Source organism: Eptatretus burgeri, chromosome 9 (genome assembly GCF_056783735.1).
Source record: "Eptatretus burgeri isolate ZD-2024b chromosome 9, Ebu_testis_v1, whole genome shotgun sequence".
Lineage (NCBI taxonomy): Eukaryota > Metazoa > Chordata > Myxini > Myxiniformes > Myxinidae > Eptatretus > Eptatretus burgeri.
Window position 1 is genome coordinate 30,060,800 of NC_140969.1, and position 19,629 is coordinate 30,080,428.

At 47.3% G+C, this 19,629-nt stretch overlaps 1 protein-coding gene across 5 annotated transcripts in view; it reads right to left on the reverse strand.

Moving 5' to 3' along the window:
• LOC147019820 (nicotinamide/nicotinic acid mononucleotide adenylyltransferase 1-like) overlaps positions 1-19,629 on the reverse strand; it is a 33,077-nt gene extending 13,448 nt beyond the window's left edge. The window contains exons 1-4 of one of the 5 annotated variants that reach the window (XM_085894586.1): positions 19,496-19,629; positions 17,964-18,155; positions 17,616-17,711; positions 6,514-6,697 (exon numbers count right to left, since the gene is read on the reverse strand). In XM_085894586.1, coding sequence (XP_085750712.1) covers positions 6,514-6,697; positions 17,616-17,711; positions 17,964-18,087 — 404 coding nt within the window. In that variant the 5' untranslated portion in view covers positions 18,088-18,155; positions 19,496-19,629. Of the gene's footprint in view, positions 1-6,513; positions 6,698-9,564; positions 9,590-17,615; positions 17,712-17,963; positions 18,156-19,427 lie in introns of those variants that run through there. The other 4 variants (XM_085894585.1, XM_085894588.1, XM_085894587.1 and 1 more) reach the window with 4 other exon arrangements.

Below are 19,629 nucleotides of genomic sequence, written 5' to 3' on the forward strand. Positions count from 1 at the left end.
AAATCGAGAAAAAAAATATCGAAGAATCGAAGCTTAGAGTTCTGTGCACAATCTATCAAGCTCCCTTCATGCCAATTTGCAGCCCTAACAAAAAATATTTGGAGGAGGAGATAGGTTTTGGGCGAGTACATGTCGAACATTTCAGAAACAGTTAGTTGCGAATATCTCTAAGAGAAAGAGTCTGATTTTGATGAAACATGGGTGAAATGTGTACAATGTGGCGAGCATGTACACAAAAATGAATGGTTGCTATGCACACCTCTGTTGCTTAGCAACAGCTAAAATACTTTATCGTACATCGTACACTTATTGTGGATTGTACAAAAAAAATCAATACCTCCGAAACTGGACCTCCGAGGGACCTGCTTTTTTTTGTGCCCAAGGAGAATGTCTTACAGCATCATATAAAAAAATTAAATATTTAGCGAATAGATAAATGGAATTACCAGGGCTGCCATTTGTTAGAGTCTCTTTGGAAACATGCCTGAAATTTCACAAGGCGGGTTTCTGGCCGCAAACTAAGAGGACTGTGATAATCATATTTATTGTGCTAAATTGATTGATAGCATGTACATGAATATCGGCAAGTCGCGTCGGCCAGCTATCCATCTAGAGTGAGCAGCCATGTCGCCTACCGGCTTGTCAGTATTTCCGTCGATATGTTTGTCTGTTCGGTAGTCGATACAGTCGAAAAAAAAAAATTCAAAATTTTTGAGATTTGTTCTCCCTTTATTATCAGGATTTAAAATGGCGATTTCAGTGAATACAATGGCGATTTCGATGAAACTTGGTTGGTAGGTTCATACCATGACCAAGTTGTGTGCAAATGAGAACCGTTGCTATGGACACCACCGTTGCCTAGCAACGGGACTTTAACATTTTTGAAAAATCATAAAATTATTTTTTCGAAAATCAAAAAAAAAAAAAAATAATAATAAAAAAATATCAGGCCACGAGAGACTGTGGGCAGTACATTCAGCCATATTGTCAAAAATTTTCAGCCGGATCCTCTGAAAACTGTCGGAGAAGATAGACTTTGAATGAACCCTGGTCGAAAACAATAAAAAACGAAGTTCGTTATATCTCAGAGACTATGAGTCAGATATACATGAAACTGGTATGGTAGGTTCATGGTATGTCGTAGTTATGTGTGAGAAAGAACCGTTGCTGTGGACCCCTCCGTTGCCTAGCAACGGCCGAAAAACCTCTAAATGTGGGGGTATTTTAACAAAAAAAAATCTGCAGCATTAACCCTTGAAGCTGGAATCATGAATTTTCTTGTGCTTAATCCTCAGGTCATTCCCCATCGAACGGGCCCATCGTGTCAGGATCTATTGGGTAGTTGACTACCCATGTCCACCTACCGGCTTGTTTGTCTGTCTGTCTGTTCGGGCCAGTGCTCCGTTAATACAATGGTGATTTCGATGAAACTTGGTTGGTAGGTTCATACCATGACTATGTTGTGTGCAAATGAGAACCGTTGCTATGGACACCACCGTTGCCGAGCAAAGGGACTTTGAAATTTTAGAAAAATCATAAAAAATTAATTTTTTCAAAAATAAAAAACCAGGCCACGAGCGACTGTGGGCAGTACATTCAGCCATATTGTAAAAAATTTCCAGCCGGATCTTATGAAAACTGTCGGAGAAGATAGACTTTGAATGAACCCTGGTCGAAAACAATAAAAAAAAACAAAGTTTGTTATATCTCAGAGGCTACGAGTCAGATATACATGAAACTGGTATGGTAGGTTCATGGTATGTCCTATGTATGTGTGAGAAAGAACCGTTGCTATGGACCCCTCTGTTGCCTAGCAATGGCCAAAAAACCTCTAAATGTGGGGGTATTTTAACGAAAAAACAATCTGCAGCATTAACCATTGAAGCTAGAATCATGAATTTTTCTTGTGCTTCATCCTCAGGTCATTCCCCATCGAACGGGCCCATCACGTCAGGTTCTATTGGGTAGTCGACTACCCATGTCCGCCTACCGGCTTGTTTGTGTCTGTCTGTTAGCAACTTTACGGCAAAACGGCTTTAGCAAACACTATCAAATTTAATCCACAGGTGGGCAATGAACCTTGGACGACCCCATTAACTTTTGGGTCCAGTTGGATCAAAGGTCAAGGTCAAAGTCACAAAAATATCAAAATCGTTTTTCGCTTATAACTTTGTCAAAAATGATGTGATTTACTTCAAACTAAGCTTATAGTGAAGCTTATTCTATTTGTCACTTATAATCCTACCCATTCCTATAGTGAAAAATGCATATTTGTGAAGATCGGTAGGGTCCGAAGTTTTGGGGGTCATGGTCATCGGTCAAAATTACAAACTTTCCAATATAAATCAAAAAAGGTTAGGAATATGCGTGTTTACTATGGAAGACATAAATCAAGTCCTTTATTGGCTTTCATTTGACACCATGACCTTTGACCTTACGTGGCCTTGAAAGGTCAAAATCATTTTACGGTCATAACTTCGTCAAAAATGGTTTAATTGACTTCAAACTAAGACTAAAATATTCCTTATTCTATTTCTTATCATCAACATTCAGGTTAAGGATGTATTAAATTTAAATTTGATCCTCCAAATAACTTTATGCCTTAAATGGGTGGGATTTGTTGTGCCTGGCACCACTTGTTAAATGTAGGATTAGCCCAGATCCCCCATTAAATGCATGAGGCAGGTTGTTCGGTAAATGGACGTTACATGTGTATCGGGAGGTATAAGAGGCTGTTTATTGTTCGTACAGTGGTGGTGGACCGAGAGGTTCTTCTTCTTCGTTCCCCTCTCCGAAGGAGTCTCCGCCCAGTGCTCTGGGAGGGGGAGGAGTTTGTCGGCTTCGTAAAGGGGCGCGCCCCAAAAGAAAAGGAAGTGAAACTGCAGGAGCGCGGGAAGGTGGTTGTAAAACTGAGAGCGCCGAGGTGGGCAGTCGGCTTTAAGGCGAGCGAGCGCCGGGAAGGCAACAGAGAAAGGACGAGTGTCGAGTCTGCGATCGGCAGAAGGTGGGACTGCGAGCGCCGGAAAGGCAGTGGTGGATCTGCCTGAGCTTCGAGTTGGGCCATCGGCTTTGTGGAGAGTGGTTTTGGCCAGCTGTTCCTCCTCGGCCATGGAGCCAGCCTGCAGAGCCCAACACCTCGATTTGGCCTGATCTGGTGAACAGGCCAGGCCTGGACTTGTATACTGGACCTTGTGAGAAACCAGCTGAAACCCACCATCGATCTGACGGTCTTGTGCCGTTGACATTATGCGGGGTCAGAACGCGCTGAGGCTGCGTGCGCAAGCGGTGTCGGGAGAAGAAAAATGACGCCGCCATTTTGCCACGCGGCGTGTTTGAGCTTGGGCGCTCAAATCTGTCGATATCGGCTTGACACGAGCCACATTCGTGCCTCCGACACTTTTTCTCTCGTCCATGAAGCATCACCAAGTACTCTGTGTCTTGTCTGCATGCTGTCCGTGTCTTGTCTGCATGTTGTCTAAGGTTTATCTCACTAGGGTTCCCTTCGAAACCCGTAATCCGTAGCTCCCTACTTTTAGAACGGGTAATAGATTAATTATAACTGTCGTGAATGCTTTGCTTGTGTTGTGTTCCCCGATGTGTCCCCAATCAATCTGGTTGATTCGTATGAAGTTGCCGCTTTGGGTTTGTTCGTGCCGTGCTGAGAAACAATTCGCTCGATTAGTATATAAAACCAAAATGGTTACAGACTGGCAGAATTTGCTCGGTCTCTGACAAAACCAGTCTATAACCGGGGTCTATTCCCCCAACTGGTAAGGTCCAGGTGTACGTTGGAATCGCGATTTGAGGCGCGTGATCCGAAGCCTGTGCCGAACCAGCCGGCGTTATAACCCCAGACACGGCGGTGCTGTTAAGTGATGCGAATATCGAACATTTGGCTGTCGAGAGTAGGGTGCGAGCCCCATCACTCGTCCGAATCCTTAACACTGGGTTCAAGAGTCGGGTGCGAATCCCGCCACCGCTGAATCCATAACAATATATTTGAGAGTAAACAATTTTGATTGCCCGGATCATGAGCTAAGCTCCGTTCTTCATCGAGGTTTTGACCCTTTCAGCCCAGAACCACTTCAAACAGTGGGTCCACAACATCACTGCTTCCATGTGGTCAGTCAACATGGCAACGTAATCTCACTTTCAAAATTGCGTACATAGCATTTAGCTTTACCTCTGTTTACTTTCCATGCTAGATGGTTTAATCTTGAATGTATTCTCATATATTCATAATGTGCACCACACATTCCATTATATTTTGATGGATGTCACCTCTGAATAACTTCAAAGAGGTCGGCACATCTTCAAAGACCATGAGAGCCGTCCGTGCCACTCATCTCTGGCCAGCTCACCATGCCCAGCGTCGCATCAACGTTACTGGTGAACTGATCATCATGGATGGAGTATCGTGTTCACAGCTGCATAATGGATGTTAATTGGCTGAGCAAACCAATGTTATGCATCGCTTCTCATGATCTAAAGCTGGGCAATCAAAGCCTCAGTTGCCTCACACCACCATCAAAACAGACAGAAGTCAGGACACCAATTCTTGCCAAGTATGGTTTTACGAATCAATGCACGTATTTACAGAGGAGGTTCACAAGCCAGTATTTACAGAGCACTTATACTCTCATTTATCCCTTAAGCGAACATTCGTGCCATCGGATGTCTTATGCTGTCACTTATCACTTTAACACTAACATTAGTGCCACTCATGCATCTGACATGGAAGAAGAGATTGGCAAGGGCAAGATGGAGAGAAAGAGAAATAAGATGGGGACATGTCGAGCCCCCATACACCTTGCGCTCACTCAATCAAGTCCATTAGATCTGGCACAAATGTTATGCTGGCCCGGTCACATAGAATGCTCATACACAATGTAAAAGCATCACAAGTATAAACAATTTTTACCCCCGTTGTTGATGTTGTGGATACTATCGATTACAGGTTTGGAGTTATCAACGATCCAGAATTTATTAACACCAGAATCAAACCTCACTTCCATATGGTAGTTTAGTAAGCATTTTTAAATGAGTTTCGTTGCCCCTGTAATATTTCCTGGCAGTGGTCTCAAACAACATTCTCTGTCTGCTCTAATGAAGCTCATAAGGACACACATGCACAAGAAAACTCAGTGTAGCACTTTCACTGTTATTACCTCTGCCAACAAAGGTTATGTTTTCAATCATCTGTTTGTGAGCAGGATATCTCAAAATATTATGGACAGATTCTGACGATTTGGTGGACAGGTTGGGTTTGTGACAAGGACAAATTGATCAGATTTTGGTGAAGATCTGGATCAAGATCCGATAATTTTTTTTTTTAATTTTCTCAATGATTTTTCGCCATTGAGAGATATGGCCAAATACGATATACAGTATAGCATGATATTTCAAAATGTTGTGGACTGATTATGACAAAACATGGTGGATGAGGTGGATGAGTTGGATAAGTGACAAGAACAAGCCAATTAGATTTTGGTGTGTGACAAGGACGAATGGTCCGGATGCAGATCCAGCCTCTCAGTGGGACACAAAACATGAACTGTTCAGCCTGGCAGACTTATGTGCTCCACCAAGTGATATTCTCGTTGTCCCAGAAACCACGTGCCATGCCAGCTATTTCTGCATGAAACCTGAACAATGAGCCAATAAATTGCTGTCCGGATGTGTGTAACGTGCTTGCGATTCATGCAGAAACAGCTGATGTGGCTAGTGGTTGCAGATAAAAACAGTAAAGAATTTGTTCATATCAAAGTCTCAATTAGGTGTGGCCATACCACTCGGGAGTAGTGACATGTTCTCCATGCTGATGACAGCCAGACAGCCTGAATCACGTGTTCATGGGCGGACGGTGCTGCCCCGGGACATAGAGCAATAATGTCTCCTGCCCAATTCGCTGCAGTAATACCTACCCTGTGCAGTTTTATATCGCCACAAGGCCACTGAATTGATGCAGAGGCCTGTCCAACATTTGCTATTGGCCAAAGAGGAGAATTACTTCCACCACCAAAGGTGGACGGAGGTTATGTTTTCACCCACTGTCTGTTTGTCTGTCTTTGAGCAAGATATCTCATAAAAGTTATGGACAGATTTGAGCAGAATTTGGTGGACAGGTTGGGTGTGGGGTGTGTGACAAGGACAAATTGATTCAATATTTGTGAAGATCTGCATTCAGGTTTTTAAGTGATTCTTCAGCGTTGAGATATAGGGTCAAAAACGATATACAGCATAATATTTCAAAACATTGTGGATGGATGACAAAACTTAGTGGACGAGTTGGTTAAGCGACAAGAACAAACGGATTCGATTTTGGTTCAAGTCCGGATCCAGATCCAGCCTATCAGTGGGATACAAAACGTAAACTAATCAGCCTGGTGGAGGTATGCGCTCTACCGAGAGCTGATCTCGTTGTTTATATATTTCCTTTTTAAAACATACTCGTATTTGAATTCGGAGCTTCGCTTAGATTACACTGAAAGTGCTGAGTGACAATGAAATTACCTCATCACCTTGATGGTCTCTATCCACGCATCTTGTTCACTTTCCCAGGCATCCACATGTATCCAGTCAGAACCCTTTGTTGCCAATCTCGCCATTTCCACACGATGCGACGCCGAAATCAATCCTTTCTTCTTGTAGTGATCACTCACAGGTGATAAAATGCCTTTAACCACCTTGTATCGCCCTAAGAAAGGAACACATGTCAAGGTTTGGATAGTACGCCACGTCGTCTTGCTCAAAGTCCACAGTATGAACACAGAAAAGAAAACCTTGCAAGCATTATTAAAAGAAACCTAGCATACCAGAGAGGCAAAGGCAAACCTACTCAGTACATTCGTGGCCATGAGACTGCTTTGGCAGCTCTGATCATGCCTCTGAGCAGAGTACCAGAGACAGAGAGCATCGCCGGACATATTCACTTCCCTGAGTACAGCACCGTAACAAACTCTTATTGAGGCTACATTGACATCCAGAGTTTCTCGCGAATGGACGTTAAACTGGGCATCCCGTCTGCCAGCATTCGTTGCTGGACGTTAAGGATCCCATGGTGTCCTCCGTGAAGAGTAGGCAAGCTATCGCCGGCACCATGAACAAATTACAAATTCCTGCCCTAACCTTAGTCGAATGCCAGGCCTGGCCAGTGGGTTCGTGAAAGACGAATACCCTGTGTTTTTGTAACATGTAGTTTGGTGCATCTTTCATCGAATGAGAAGAAGTGTTCCATAGCTCAGTCTTATTTGTATCACCCAATACCAATTAATCCCGTCGTACCAAAAATTTGATTGAAAATAAATGTCTCAGAGTTGTCTAACGGTTGTTTAATAAATGTCTAACGGCATCAGAAAACCAACAAAAACAATCAAACCAAAAAAAAAAACATGACTGAAAAAAAATGCAACAGGCTAAGCACATGTAAGTGGTTACCACTGTTTCAAAAATGTCAAAAAATGAAGTTTGTTCCATTGCCTTCTCACTACATTTTCCTGACAGTGTAAGTCTAACTGAATTCAGAACATAAAACCGTATAGCTTAATTACATACACTAGTACGTGCCCGTAAAAAAAAAAAAAAAAAATAAAATTCAAACCGCAACCAAGAAACAACAACCACACGCCGTTCCATCGCTCTCACGTACCCGTACGTGCGTGGCCCGGAAGTTCGCATATCGCAGTTACGATTATTCGCAATTTAGTTTTAATGGCCAATTATTCAATTAGCGCCAACGTATTTTGCCTTTTCGCAATGTCATCGCAAGGAAAAACACAAAGAGAAGAGAAGACAAAAAAAATTTACTTCCTGGTTCGGAGCATACCAGCTCACTCTGATGTTACCGAAATTTATACACCGTCTTATACAAAAACGATCACAACTTGGGGCATTGTGTTTATCTATAAATGCGCATAAGAAATCGAGAAATTATTAGAATACACAGTCATCACTATCCGGAAGTCCGTACGTTGTAACCCGTAATGGAGAACGCGGCTGAGGTTATCTTCCCCATCGGCCACGCCTACGCAGCAACGTGTCCTGTCATTGGTTGGTAAATAAATGGCCATAACTTGGGAAGCTCTTATCCGATTAATATCAAACCTTGAAAAGGCACATCCTCAGGTCCCCAGCAATATATCTGGCAAGTTTCAATTAGATCTGACCAGTGGTTGTCGAGAAACAGCGGTCACAGACACACACAGACACACAGACACACACACACAGATTGCTGGAATTATAGATAGATATACCGAAATATGATACTTTGAAGAAGGGGTACCTATCCTGATGGTTTTGCGAGTTTTCAATGAAATTACCTAATTTTTCTTTTTTGGCAAAATAAATGAAGGTCATAGTATATAACTTATTCGAGCAACTAATCTAATAATCAAAATACCAATTTCTGGGATTATTAAGAAATAATACATACCTATTTTTTTATTACTGCTCTATTCAGTGACTGTCAGATGCTGAAAAGCACTAAAAGAGAGAACATTTATCAAACAAATTATTGGATGTAAATTTTCAATTCAATCAATTCTGGGAGTAACAAAAAGCTCTCTAAATTCTCCAAAACTGTTTTAACTGCCTTCTAAATTAATAAAATATTTTTAAAATACCTGGAAAAATATTTTTTTTTAAATTTATTTTTTCATCAAATTCAAAAAAGTGACGTGCAGTCAGACAAAAATGCAAAATTACTCTAAACCAAAGCCATGCATGTTTTCAATATTTTTTATACTATTATATCTATATCACTGTGCCCCATTTGTAAATAAATTTTAGTGAAAATAATCTGATGCACAGAAGAATAAAAGCATTTTTTTTAAAACGTGACGTGCAGTCGGACATTTGGGTTGGAAAGTTCGGTCAAGCCGCTGTAAGTAAGTATCCACCCGGATCATCTCAATTTTTTTTTTTACATTGATTATGTTGGTAACAAGTTGAATAAATTAAGACACGTAAATATGAGTTATTGATAAACTAGTCATTTTGTTAGGGGATTTCATAGTCCCAGGCTCTAAAAGGGCAATAAAACAAGAAAAAAATAAAAATATGCCAGAATGTGCATATATCATGCGAATCCACCACTGACTGACACAAATGCTGATTTTCTCAGACGGTGGGTGACAACCTTTTGATTAGATGAGAAATTTAACACAGAATATTTTATATGTTGTATTTTTGCATTGTCTAATATATGTCATATTTTAAGGTGAAACAAGAAAAAAGGCCAATACTGGGCATGTATATTCAATTAAAAATCCTGTAGATTCAGTAATATACATCATAGACCAATGAACCTCTATATTTTAAGGTCCTATGGAATACTGTCTGTGCAATGAACCAAATTTCATGACCAGTAGTAGTCTTTGTGACTTTCAAAAATGCCACTCAAGTCAGGGTATGCCCTAAAATAGGGGTGGTAACCACTTACATGCGCTTAGCCAACAGCAACAGTAGCAGCAACAAAAAATAGAGCAGTAGTCACTGTAGTAGTTATAGTAGCAATGGTATCAGTAACAGCAACAAAACAAAAAGCCATAACAGTGGTAGCAGTACCAGTAGTAGCCATCGCAATGGTAGCAGCAGTAGCAACAACAAAAAACCGAGTTGCGGCAAAAACGTAGCAGCTGTAGCAGCAGCCCCGTCCAGGATTGTGCCCAATAGGCCAGGAGACTGCGTCGGCAGCACCGACGGTCTGCACCGAGTATGGTCCCAATGGATTTGGACTGGATTTGTAGTAGCAGCAACAGTACATGTAGAAGCCACGATGAAACAAAACAGCAGTAGTAGCCATAGTAGTAGTAATAACAACAACAAAAAAAACGTAGCAGCAGTAGCAGCCCAAGCAGTGGTAGCATTCCGAGCAGTGGTAACAGCAGTAGCAGTCCTAGCAGTGGTAGCATTTCAAGCAGTGGTAGCAGCAGTAGCAGTGGTAGCAGCATTTTGGTGAAAAAAATATAATTTGTATTCAAAGTCAAGGATCATGGAAGAGTTAGAACGTGGAATGGATAGCGAGAGAGATGTCGACTCTAATAAGCATATTGTTATGGCGGTGGAAATTCGCAAACCACCATTCAGGGCCCGTAGGTGAGATAACTCGAAGTACATGTGTAGTTAGCCCCAAACCCGTTGTTTAGAGGGAATTTATGCGATTCATTCGGGCTGCGACGCTTTGAGATAGCCGTTTTTATATTCTATCTTTACTTTGAACAAACCACATCTCAACCGCCATCACACAACAACCACCTTAACCACCACGCCAGCCATCATCACCAACTACAACCACGCTCCAACCCTCAGACAACAACAACGCCAACAGCCACAACTTTTACCTTCACAACTCAATCCCACAAACATCGCATCACCGTCATTCCCAAACGCACCATAACCATCAAACCACCACCGATAAACCCTCCACCACCCTCACCTCTCTCCTACGGCCATTCCCGCACCACCTGTGAACACTGAGCGTCGGGCTGTCTTGGGCTCGTTCAAGATACGGACCGAGCCGCGAGTGCAAATAGCGACCTTTCCGAGGGAGAATTCGGATCAAGAACGCTACACGCCCACTTCTGATCCGTCCAATTAGCAAGCGCGGAGCGGCTTGGCCCCGCCTCCAGGCGTGTCTGAGTGAAATCCATACATGCAAATTCTAGGATCAGGGGAGGTTCACGCCCACTTTTCCTCCGTCCAATTGGCGAGCGTGGCTCCGCCCCCGAGGTAATCCTGATCCGGAAATTTGCATATTGTTTTCTCCTGCCGGCCTATAAAACGGCGAGCGCAAGGCGAATCGTGGCAGAGTCAGTTTTTGGTTGGAGGGCAGAGTGTGGCAGCGGCAGAGTGTGGCAGAGAGTGGAGTCGGGTGGCGAAGGCATCGAGTTGGGTTCTGCAGTCGGCTGAGGAGAGTTGTGGGAAGAGGCCAAGGAGCTCAGGTCCAAGGCTAGAAGGACGGCGGTCGGCGACGAGGTCGCGGTGGGAGATCGCTCGTCGCGGGACCCAAGCCAGCCAGCCATTCTCCCTCCTCCAGGGCATCAACAATTCCCCTTTTTCCCCCGCGCTGAGATAGTGCAACAAAGGGGGCCCCGTTCCCACCCCACTCCAAACGTCGTGCCAACGAAACCCGCCAAGGAGCACGGAGTCAGGGCACAGCCACGCGGCCACATCTGCGGCTCGTCCGCCAACGCGTCACGAGGACGCGGGTAGGACCCACCCGGTCTCGCGGACCTGGCCACTCCTTCAGGTCACGCGCGCATATTGGCCTACAGGCCCGTCTGCCCCCTTGTCTATGAGGGTGGCTTCTTTCCTTTGCTTTTGAGTAAATGTGTGTTGGCGCAGTCTGTAAAGTTGAACTGTATAAGTGTTGCCGTGTGTGTGCGCGGAGTCGGTAGTAACTCTGCGTCGTTGTTTCTTTTGTTGTAACTGCTATATGTGCATTTTGACTGTTTGGCTGTATATGTGTGCTCTCCAGGTGTTGCGTAATAAATGTGCATTGTGTGAACTGTTTTCCCGTTTCGCTTCGTCTTTTCTTTATTGACCCTCCATCCTGCTTCACGTAAAGGGTTCGTCGTGGGCTTAATATGCCCGATAATTAATTAATCGGAACCGTCGAGGCCGACGATAACACCGCTCGGTTATCACTGTAGCACGGAACGGACCGCTTAAGCGGTTCGTGTCCGGAGTTGGCCTGTGGCATGGTGCGATCGCCCGGTCGACCATTCGCGCAGGTACTTAGGTAGATCGAATTTGGCAAATTTCACCAAATGGCCGGGGCCTTTGCCCTCCCCAACCAGGAAGCAGGGGTCATGGCAAAGGCCTTCGTAGAAGGATTTACATGCCGGTATGGGATTCCGCAGGAGCTGCACACGGATCAGGGACGAAATTTTGAGAGCGAATTACTAAAAGAGGTGTGCAGGCTCCTGGAAATTCGAAAGACACGGACAACGCCCCTGAGACCACAGTCTGATGGCATGGTGGAGAGGTTCAACAGGACCCTGGTCCAACAGTTGGCCCTCTTCACCGCCACTAACCAGGAGGACTGGGACGAACATCTCCCGTACCTCCTGATGGTCTATCGCGCGTCCCAGCACGGGTCTACCGCGGGTAGTCCGGCGCTGTTGATGTATGGACGGGAGCTGAGAAGCCCCGTCGATTTATTGTGCGGTCCGACGCCTGAGCGGCTTGATAGGCCCCCGGGGAAAGGCTATGCCCGTCGGTTGGAGGAAGGCATGGAGAAGGTCCATGCCTTCGCACGACACCAGCTCCAACAGGCGGGCATAAAGATGAAGCGCAGGTACGACCACCGGAGCCAGGTGAGCAAATACCCACCGGGGGCGAAGATTTGGTTCTTTAACCCCTGGCGGAGGAAAGGCAGATGCCCGAAGCTCACCTCACCTTGGCAGGGCCCGGGGGTCGTCCTGGCGCAAATCAGTGACGTGGTCCTAAAAATTAAAATGGGACCACGGGCCCTTCCCCGGATCGCCCACACGGACCGCCTGAGACCTTACAAGGGTGACCTTACGCCCTCATGGATATGTCTTGCCGGAGGAGTCGGTGCTGGAACAGCCGCTCCCGCAGAGGTGCAAGGCTCGCAGAGCCTTGCAACGAGTTCACGAGCCCAGTAGGGAGGGATGAAGTCCCCCTGCGAATCAGGATTTGAAGACAGAGACAGACTTTGGATGTGAGGAAGGGATGTAGTTTAGCTACGTATTGTTAAATGGAACTTGCTGTAGTTTAAGGGACGACGTGGGAGCACGAGGTAGTTAGGGGAGGTAGTTAGAAGGATGGCAGAGTTCAGCGGTGTGTGTGCTGAAGAGTTGTGAGGTGGGTACATGATGAGTGAGTGAGGCCAGCGGGTCTGTGTGGATGGAGCGAATGGGGAATGCATGGTGCGATGAGTGATTGGGGGGAGGCGTGACTCCCGCCCAAGGGACCCCGGGGTCGTCCTGGCGCAAATCAGTGACGTGGTCCTAAAAATTAAAATGGGACGAGGGGCCCTTCCCCGGATCGTCCACGCGGACCGCCTGAGACCTTACAAGGGTGACCTTACGCCCTCATGGATATGTCTTGCCGGAGGAGTCGGTGCTGGAACAGCCGCTCCCGCAGAGGTGCAAGGCTCGCAGAGCCTTGCAACGAGTTCACGAGCCCAGTAGGGAGGGATGAAGTCCCCCTGCGAATCAGGATTTGAAGACAGAGACAGACTTTGGATGTGTAGAAGGGATGTAGTTTAGCTACGTAGTGTTAAATGGAACGTGCTGTATTTTAAGGGACGACGTGGGAGCACGAGGTAGTTAGGGGAGGTAGTTAGAAGGATGGCAGAGTTCAGCGGTGTGTGTGCTGAAGAGTTGTGAGGTGGGTACATGATGAGTGAGTGAGGCCAGCGGGTCTGTGTGGATGGAGCGAATGGGGAATGCATGGTGCGATGAGTGATTGGGGGGAGGCGTGACTCCCGCCCAAGGGACCCCGGGGTCAGTGTAAAGTGAGTCAGCTGGGTTAGTTAAATTGACAAAATGGAAGTCGTTTTGCTGTTGGTGGGAGTGTAGGCTCGATACCCATTTGGAGGGGTGCAGGAGCCCTGTTGACGGGTTGGGAGCGTGGCTGCGAAAGGTGAGTATCGCTGAGTGGGTACCCCGGGCACCGGGCTAGTCGGCCGCGGTAGGCCAAGGGCCCATGAGGGGGGGGGGCGGGATAGCGTAGTGGGCACGGGTGCGCCCGCATGGTGAGGGGGCCCGGGGCGCCATTAGCTGCGTGGGCAGTGTTGTGGGCACGGGTGACCCTCGGAAAGGGCCGCGGGAAGCCAGCATGCCACGTGTGCGTTTCAGGGGAGTTGCCATGGGGGGCACTCCGCGTTGTTTAGGGAGCTGGTAGGCTCGGAGGCAGTGTAGTGCCCGGGGATGCCATAGCTGGAGAATGGGCAGAGGGTCGTGCCTGCCAAGGGAGCCACGTGTCCCAGCCATCAGACCGTGTGAGGGCACGGGAAGAAAATTGGGGGGCGAGGCCCGAAATTGTGAGGACACAAACACAGGCGACGGGAATCTGGGTTGATAGAACCAATAGTTTAAGCGAGAGGCGCTTGTTGAAAGTCCCGGGGTAGTTTAAGAGATAATGGTTAGGGTAGATTAGGAGATGTACCCCTCCGCACCATCCATACCTTTGCACTCGTTGTGGGCCACTGGACCCACTTTGGGTTAGATCGCTGAAGTCTGGGGAGGCCATCCTGAGGCTTCGTTGGGCCTCGACACAGGACGCTAGCTCTCCCTCATTCCCCTTCGGGAAGGGAACGTAGGGGTTGGGAGTAGGCTAGGACAGGATAGGTTAGCCGAACAAGGACAGTACAGGGGGTTAGGGGACGATTTATAGTGGGGAGGTAAAGAAAAAAAAATAAAAACAACAAAAAAATAAGTTGGGGCTAAATTGGGTTTTACAAATTAAGGGAGTGGGTATGGACAGTGACAGGCAAAGGCGATAGGTGGGAGGGAGACAGGTAGGGAGGTCCGAGCCCACCTTCTGAGTGGCCAGCACCACCGCACTCCCTCCACAAACCTGCAATGCACGGCGAGAGGCCGGCCAACTTCGTCTGCGGCTGTGCTTCAAGGCCTGTGCCGGCCAGTTCGTCTGCCGACTGTGTTTGCCTACTTTTGCCATCCATGCCTGCTGCCCTCGATTCTGCGTTTGCCCCGTTCAATTTTGCTTTGCCTCCCTCCCCCCTGTTCATTGCCATGTGCGCCAGGATCATCAAGCAACAGTTTGCAAGCTGCAGGGACTGCCCTGTAGGCAGCCGCATCACGGGACCGCATTGGCGGCCCGTGCAACGTTGTTTGCTGCGTCAGATCATCGCGCGTACTGCAGGGCCTGCCCTGTAGGCAGCCGCACAAGGCGACTGCATTTGCGCAGCCCATGCGCCGTTGTTCACTGGGTTCAATTTAAAAGGGGGAGGCCTAGGACTGCGTGTGAGCAGCCGGCCACGTTCCCTGCCACCTGCATTGCATGAGCCAGAGACTGCATGCGAGCAGCCTGGCTCCCTGCTAACTGCTTTTCTCTTTGCAGAGTCCATTGATCCTGGGCCATGGTTCAGTGTAAAATTTGTAAGTTAAGATGTACTGTAAATATGAGTGCGCCCCCGGTATGTCTGTCTAGCGCTGGCAATTTTATTTAAGTCGTCTGAGTGAGTGGGTTTGTTTAGTTAGTTACTCAGCCCTCAGGTTATTTATTTTGGGGACACAAATACCATGAATGTCGCACTCAGGGATCCGAAGGCAAAACGTACTAGGGGAGAACTACACATGATGGCACACGAGAATTTGACGACTCGGGACGAGTCTGTAAAAAGGGGAGGGGGTAGTGTTGTGGTTACCAAATTCGCAAACCACCATTCAGGGCCCGTAGGTGAGATAACTCGAAGTACATGTGTAGTTAGCCCCAAACCCGTTGTTTAGAGGGAATTTATGCGATTCATTCGAGCTGCGACGCTTTGAGATAGCCGTTTTTCTGTTCTATCTTTATTTTGAACCAACCACGTCTCAACCGCCATCACACAACAACCACCTTAACCACCACGCCAGTCATGGTCACCAACTACAACCACGCTCCAACCCTCAGACAACAACAACAACAACAACACCAACAGCCACGGCTTTTACCTTCACAACTCAATCCCGCAAACATCGCATCACCGTCATTCCCAAACGGCACCATAACCATCAAAGCACCACCGATAAATCCTCCACCACCCTCACCTCTCTCCTTCTACGGCCATTCCTGCACCACCTGTGAACACTGAGTGTCGGGCTGTCTTGGGCTCGTTCAAGATACGGACCGAGCCGCGAGTGCAAATAGCGGCCTTTCCGAGGGAGAATTCGGATCAAGAACGCTACACTCCCACTTCTGATCCGTCCAATTAGCAAGTGCGGAGCGGCTTGGCCCCGCCTCCAGGTGTGTCTGTGTGAAATCCATATATGCAAATTCTAGGATCAGGGGAGGTTCATGCCCACTTTTCCTCCGTCCAATTGGCGAGAGTGGCTCCGCCCCCGAGGTCATCCTGATCCGGAAATTTGCATATTGTTTTCTCCTGCCGGCCTACAAAACGGCGAGCGCAAGGCGAATCGTGGCAGAGTCAGTTTTTGGTTGGAGGGCAGAGTGTGGCAGCGGCAGAGTGTGGCAGAGAGTGGAGTCGGGTGGCGAAGGCATCGAATTGGGTTCTGGAGTCGGCTGAGGAGAGTTGTGGGAAGAGGCCAAGGAGCTCGGGTCCGAGGCGAGAAGGACGGCGGTCGGCGACGAGGTCGCGGTGGGAGATCGCTCGTCGCGGGACCCAAGCCAGCCAGCCATTCTCCCTCTCCCAGGGCATCAACAATTCCCCCTTTTCCCCCACGCTGATATAGTACAACAAAGGGGGCCCCGTTCCCACCCCACTCCAAACGTTGTACCACAGTCGGGGCACAGCCACGCGGCCACACCTGTGGCTCGTCCGCCAACGCGTCACGAGGACGCGGGTAGGACCCACCCGGTCTCGCGGACCTGGCTGCTCCTTCAGGTCACGCGCGCATATTGGCCTACATGCCCGTCTGCCCCCTTGTCTATGAGGGTGGCTTCTTTCCTTTGCTTTTGAGTAAATGTGTGTTGGCGCAGTCTGTAAAGTTGAACTGTATAAGTGTTGCCGTGTGTGCGCGTGGTCGGTAGTAACTCTGCGTCGTTGATTCTTTTGTTGTAACTGCTATATGTGCATTTTGACTGTTTGGCTCTATATGTGTGCTCTCCGGGTGTCACGTAATAAATGTGCATTGTGTGAACTGTTTTCCCGTTTCGCTTCGTCTTTTCTTTATTGACCCTCCATCCTGCTTCACGTAAAGGGTTCGTAGTGGGCTTAATATGCCCGATAATTAATCGGAACCGTCGAGGCCAACGATAACACCGCTCGGTTATCACTGTAGCATGGAACGGACCGCTTAAGCGGTTCGTGTCCGGAGTCGGCCTGTGGCGTGGTGCGATCGCCCAGTCGACCATTCGCGCAGGTACTTAGGTAGATCGAATTTGGCGAGCGACCCTATCCTGCGCGGGTGGGCAATTGGCACGATCGTGGTGAGGTTAAACCTCCACCCGTGACTAGCTCCCGGGGTTGGTCCGAGAGGGTCATGACTGAATTGTCCGTTCCGGTGGGCGAGGCGGCCGCCATTCGAGTCGAGCGGCCGATCGCATGCCGGCGGGCGCGAATTCACAACAATATGATCAGCTGAACCAATTGGAGCAGAGGAAGAGCAGGAGACATTTGCAGGGAAACTTGTAATCAGCAAGTCCAGAAGGAAGGATTTGACTTTGGGCGAAATCCGGGATGGGAATTCGGACAACGTGTCACAGAGAATGGTCACACTTGGTTCTGGGCACAGGTATCGTGCTGGTTACCCTTCATTTAAAACATACGGATCACCTGGTGAACTTGTTTCTAGTGTAGAAGCTGCTGCCCAGACTACAACCACCCTCTGAGGTTGCAAGAGGTGTAATTTGGTTTCAAGAAACCTCCAAGCACGTCAAACCACTTGCTGCACATCGTCCCGGTAAGAATGTGTCATTTGTACAAGCTACTGGTAATAACTCGCATACTCTTCGCGAAGGACAACCTTGCATCCTCAACATCCACCACCGACCAGTACTGTCAGACGGGACATCCAGCCTCATGTCCATCCGAGGGATGACACATCGATACCTCACCCTGCCTGCAAAACACCAGGATGACAGGAATTTGAACCCAGGCTAGATAGCTCAAAGGTGAGTACACCGAGTAGTAGCTCAAAGCGATCATGCCAGCCTTGGGCACAGATACAATCATCACATTTATTCAAACAATCCCAAAGTTTACGCATCCAAAAGAGGAACGCAAAGAAACTTGGTAAAGGTGAGAAAGCAGAAAGCACGCGTTTTACGAGCGTCACATGAACATAACACGTCGGGAATCAGAGCACCGGTACCATCGTCTTGCAGATAGTCTCGGGCGATCTCGAACAGACGAAGGTGCATGTTTGTAATGGGATTGAAGGATCCGCACATCAGTAGAATCACGGGCTGACGTCCAAGAGCAGTGGCTTGCATCATCGGCGACTCTCGGACATCCGGACAACTTGGCTTTGAAATCCCAGACCAAAGTAGACTCGGAGGAACCACTAAAGAGAGATAACGCACCAATCAACGACACCATCAGTGTTGCCTGGGTGAACGCAATACATCAACAGGTCCTCATGGCTTAATTAAATAATGAACAAGTCCATAATTAAACTAGAAGGGCACTCAGTGGAGTGTATACCCTCCACCACGTAATACCTGATCCACGAGAACATATCGGTCCAAATACATTTTTGAAATATCATGCCATACAGTACTATATCATGTTTGGCCCCATCTCTCAATGGTGAGGAATCACTTAAAAAAAAAAAAAAATTCTCATGTACAGATCCTGATCCGGATCTTCACCAAAATCGAATCAATTCGTCCACGTCAAACCCAACCTGTGCACCAAGTTTCGTCCGAATCCGTCCACAACTTTTTCAGATATCATGACGTAGATCATTTGTGGCCCCAAATCCTTCAATGGTAAAGAATCGACTTGGAAAAACTCAGATCCGAATCCGGATCTTCACCGAAATCGAATCGATTCTACCTTGTCACACACCCAACCTGTGCACCAAGTTTCGTCCGAATCCGTCCCCAACTTTTTCAGATATCATGACGTAGATCATTTGTGGCCCCAAATCCTTCAATGGTAAAGAATCGACTTGGAAAAACTCTCAGATCCGAATCCGGATCTTCACCGGAATCGAATCGATTCTTCCTCGTCACACACTCAACATGTCCAGCAAGTTTCATCCAAATCCGTCCACAGCTTTTTTGAGATATCCTGTACACAAACAGACAGAAAGGGGTGAAAACATGACCTTGTCCTTGGATGGCCGAGGTAATAATGACACCAAACAGGCCAAGCCACTTATATTACTCAAATAGAAGGAAACTTCAAGGATAACGAAAGACTGCACGAGATCATTCTTCAAACAGAACGAACAACAGGATTTTTACTTCTGCACTGAAGGTGGACGGAGGTGATGTCTACGTTTTCACGTCTGTCTGTCTGTCTGTCTGTCTGTGAACACAATATCTCAAAACATTGTGGACGGATTCGGCCCAAACTTGGTGGACATGTTGAGTGAGTGTGACCACCAATAACTACTGATGGCAGACGGCACGCTACCGGTTTAACGTCCATCCGAGGGAGGGTACCCGCCTCGATGAACCACCAGAACGACAGTTTATTGCTGCGTCGGGATTCGAACCCAGGCGACGCAGCTTCCAAGCGAGTATCTCGAATGTAGGCCATCCTGTGATCCCAACAAACTACCGGTCCACCTCTCATCACATACCACTTCCCCAAAACGCATGCACACCTTTATATTGACAAGTGACGTTCAGGTAAACGTGACGTTCAGGTAAACGTGACGTGCAGCATCCCTACCCAACGAATGATGGGAAGGTTTAATCGGACTCCCGAAGCTTCCGTGTGACGCTTATGATGTCATTTTTATTCATTCATAATTTCCTCACTAATTAATATTTTCCGGTGCATCATTATTCTGAATAGTTTATTTT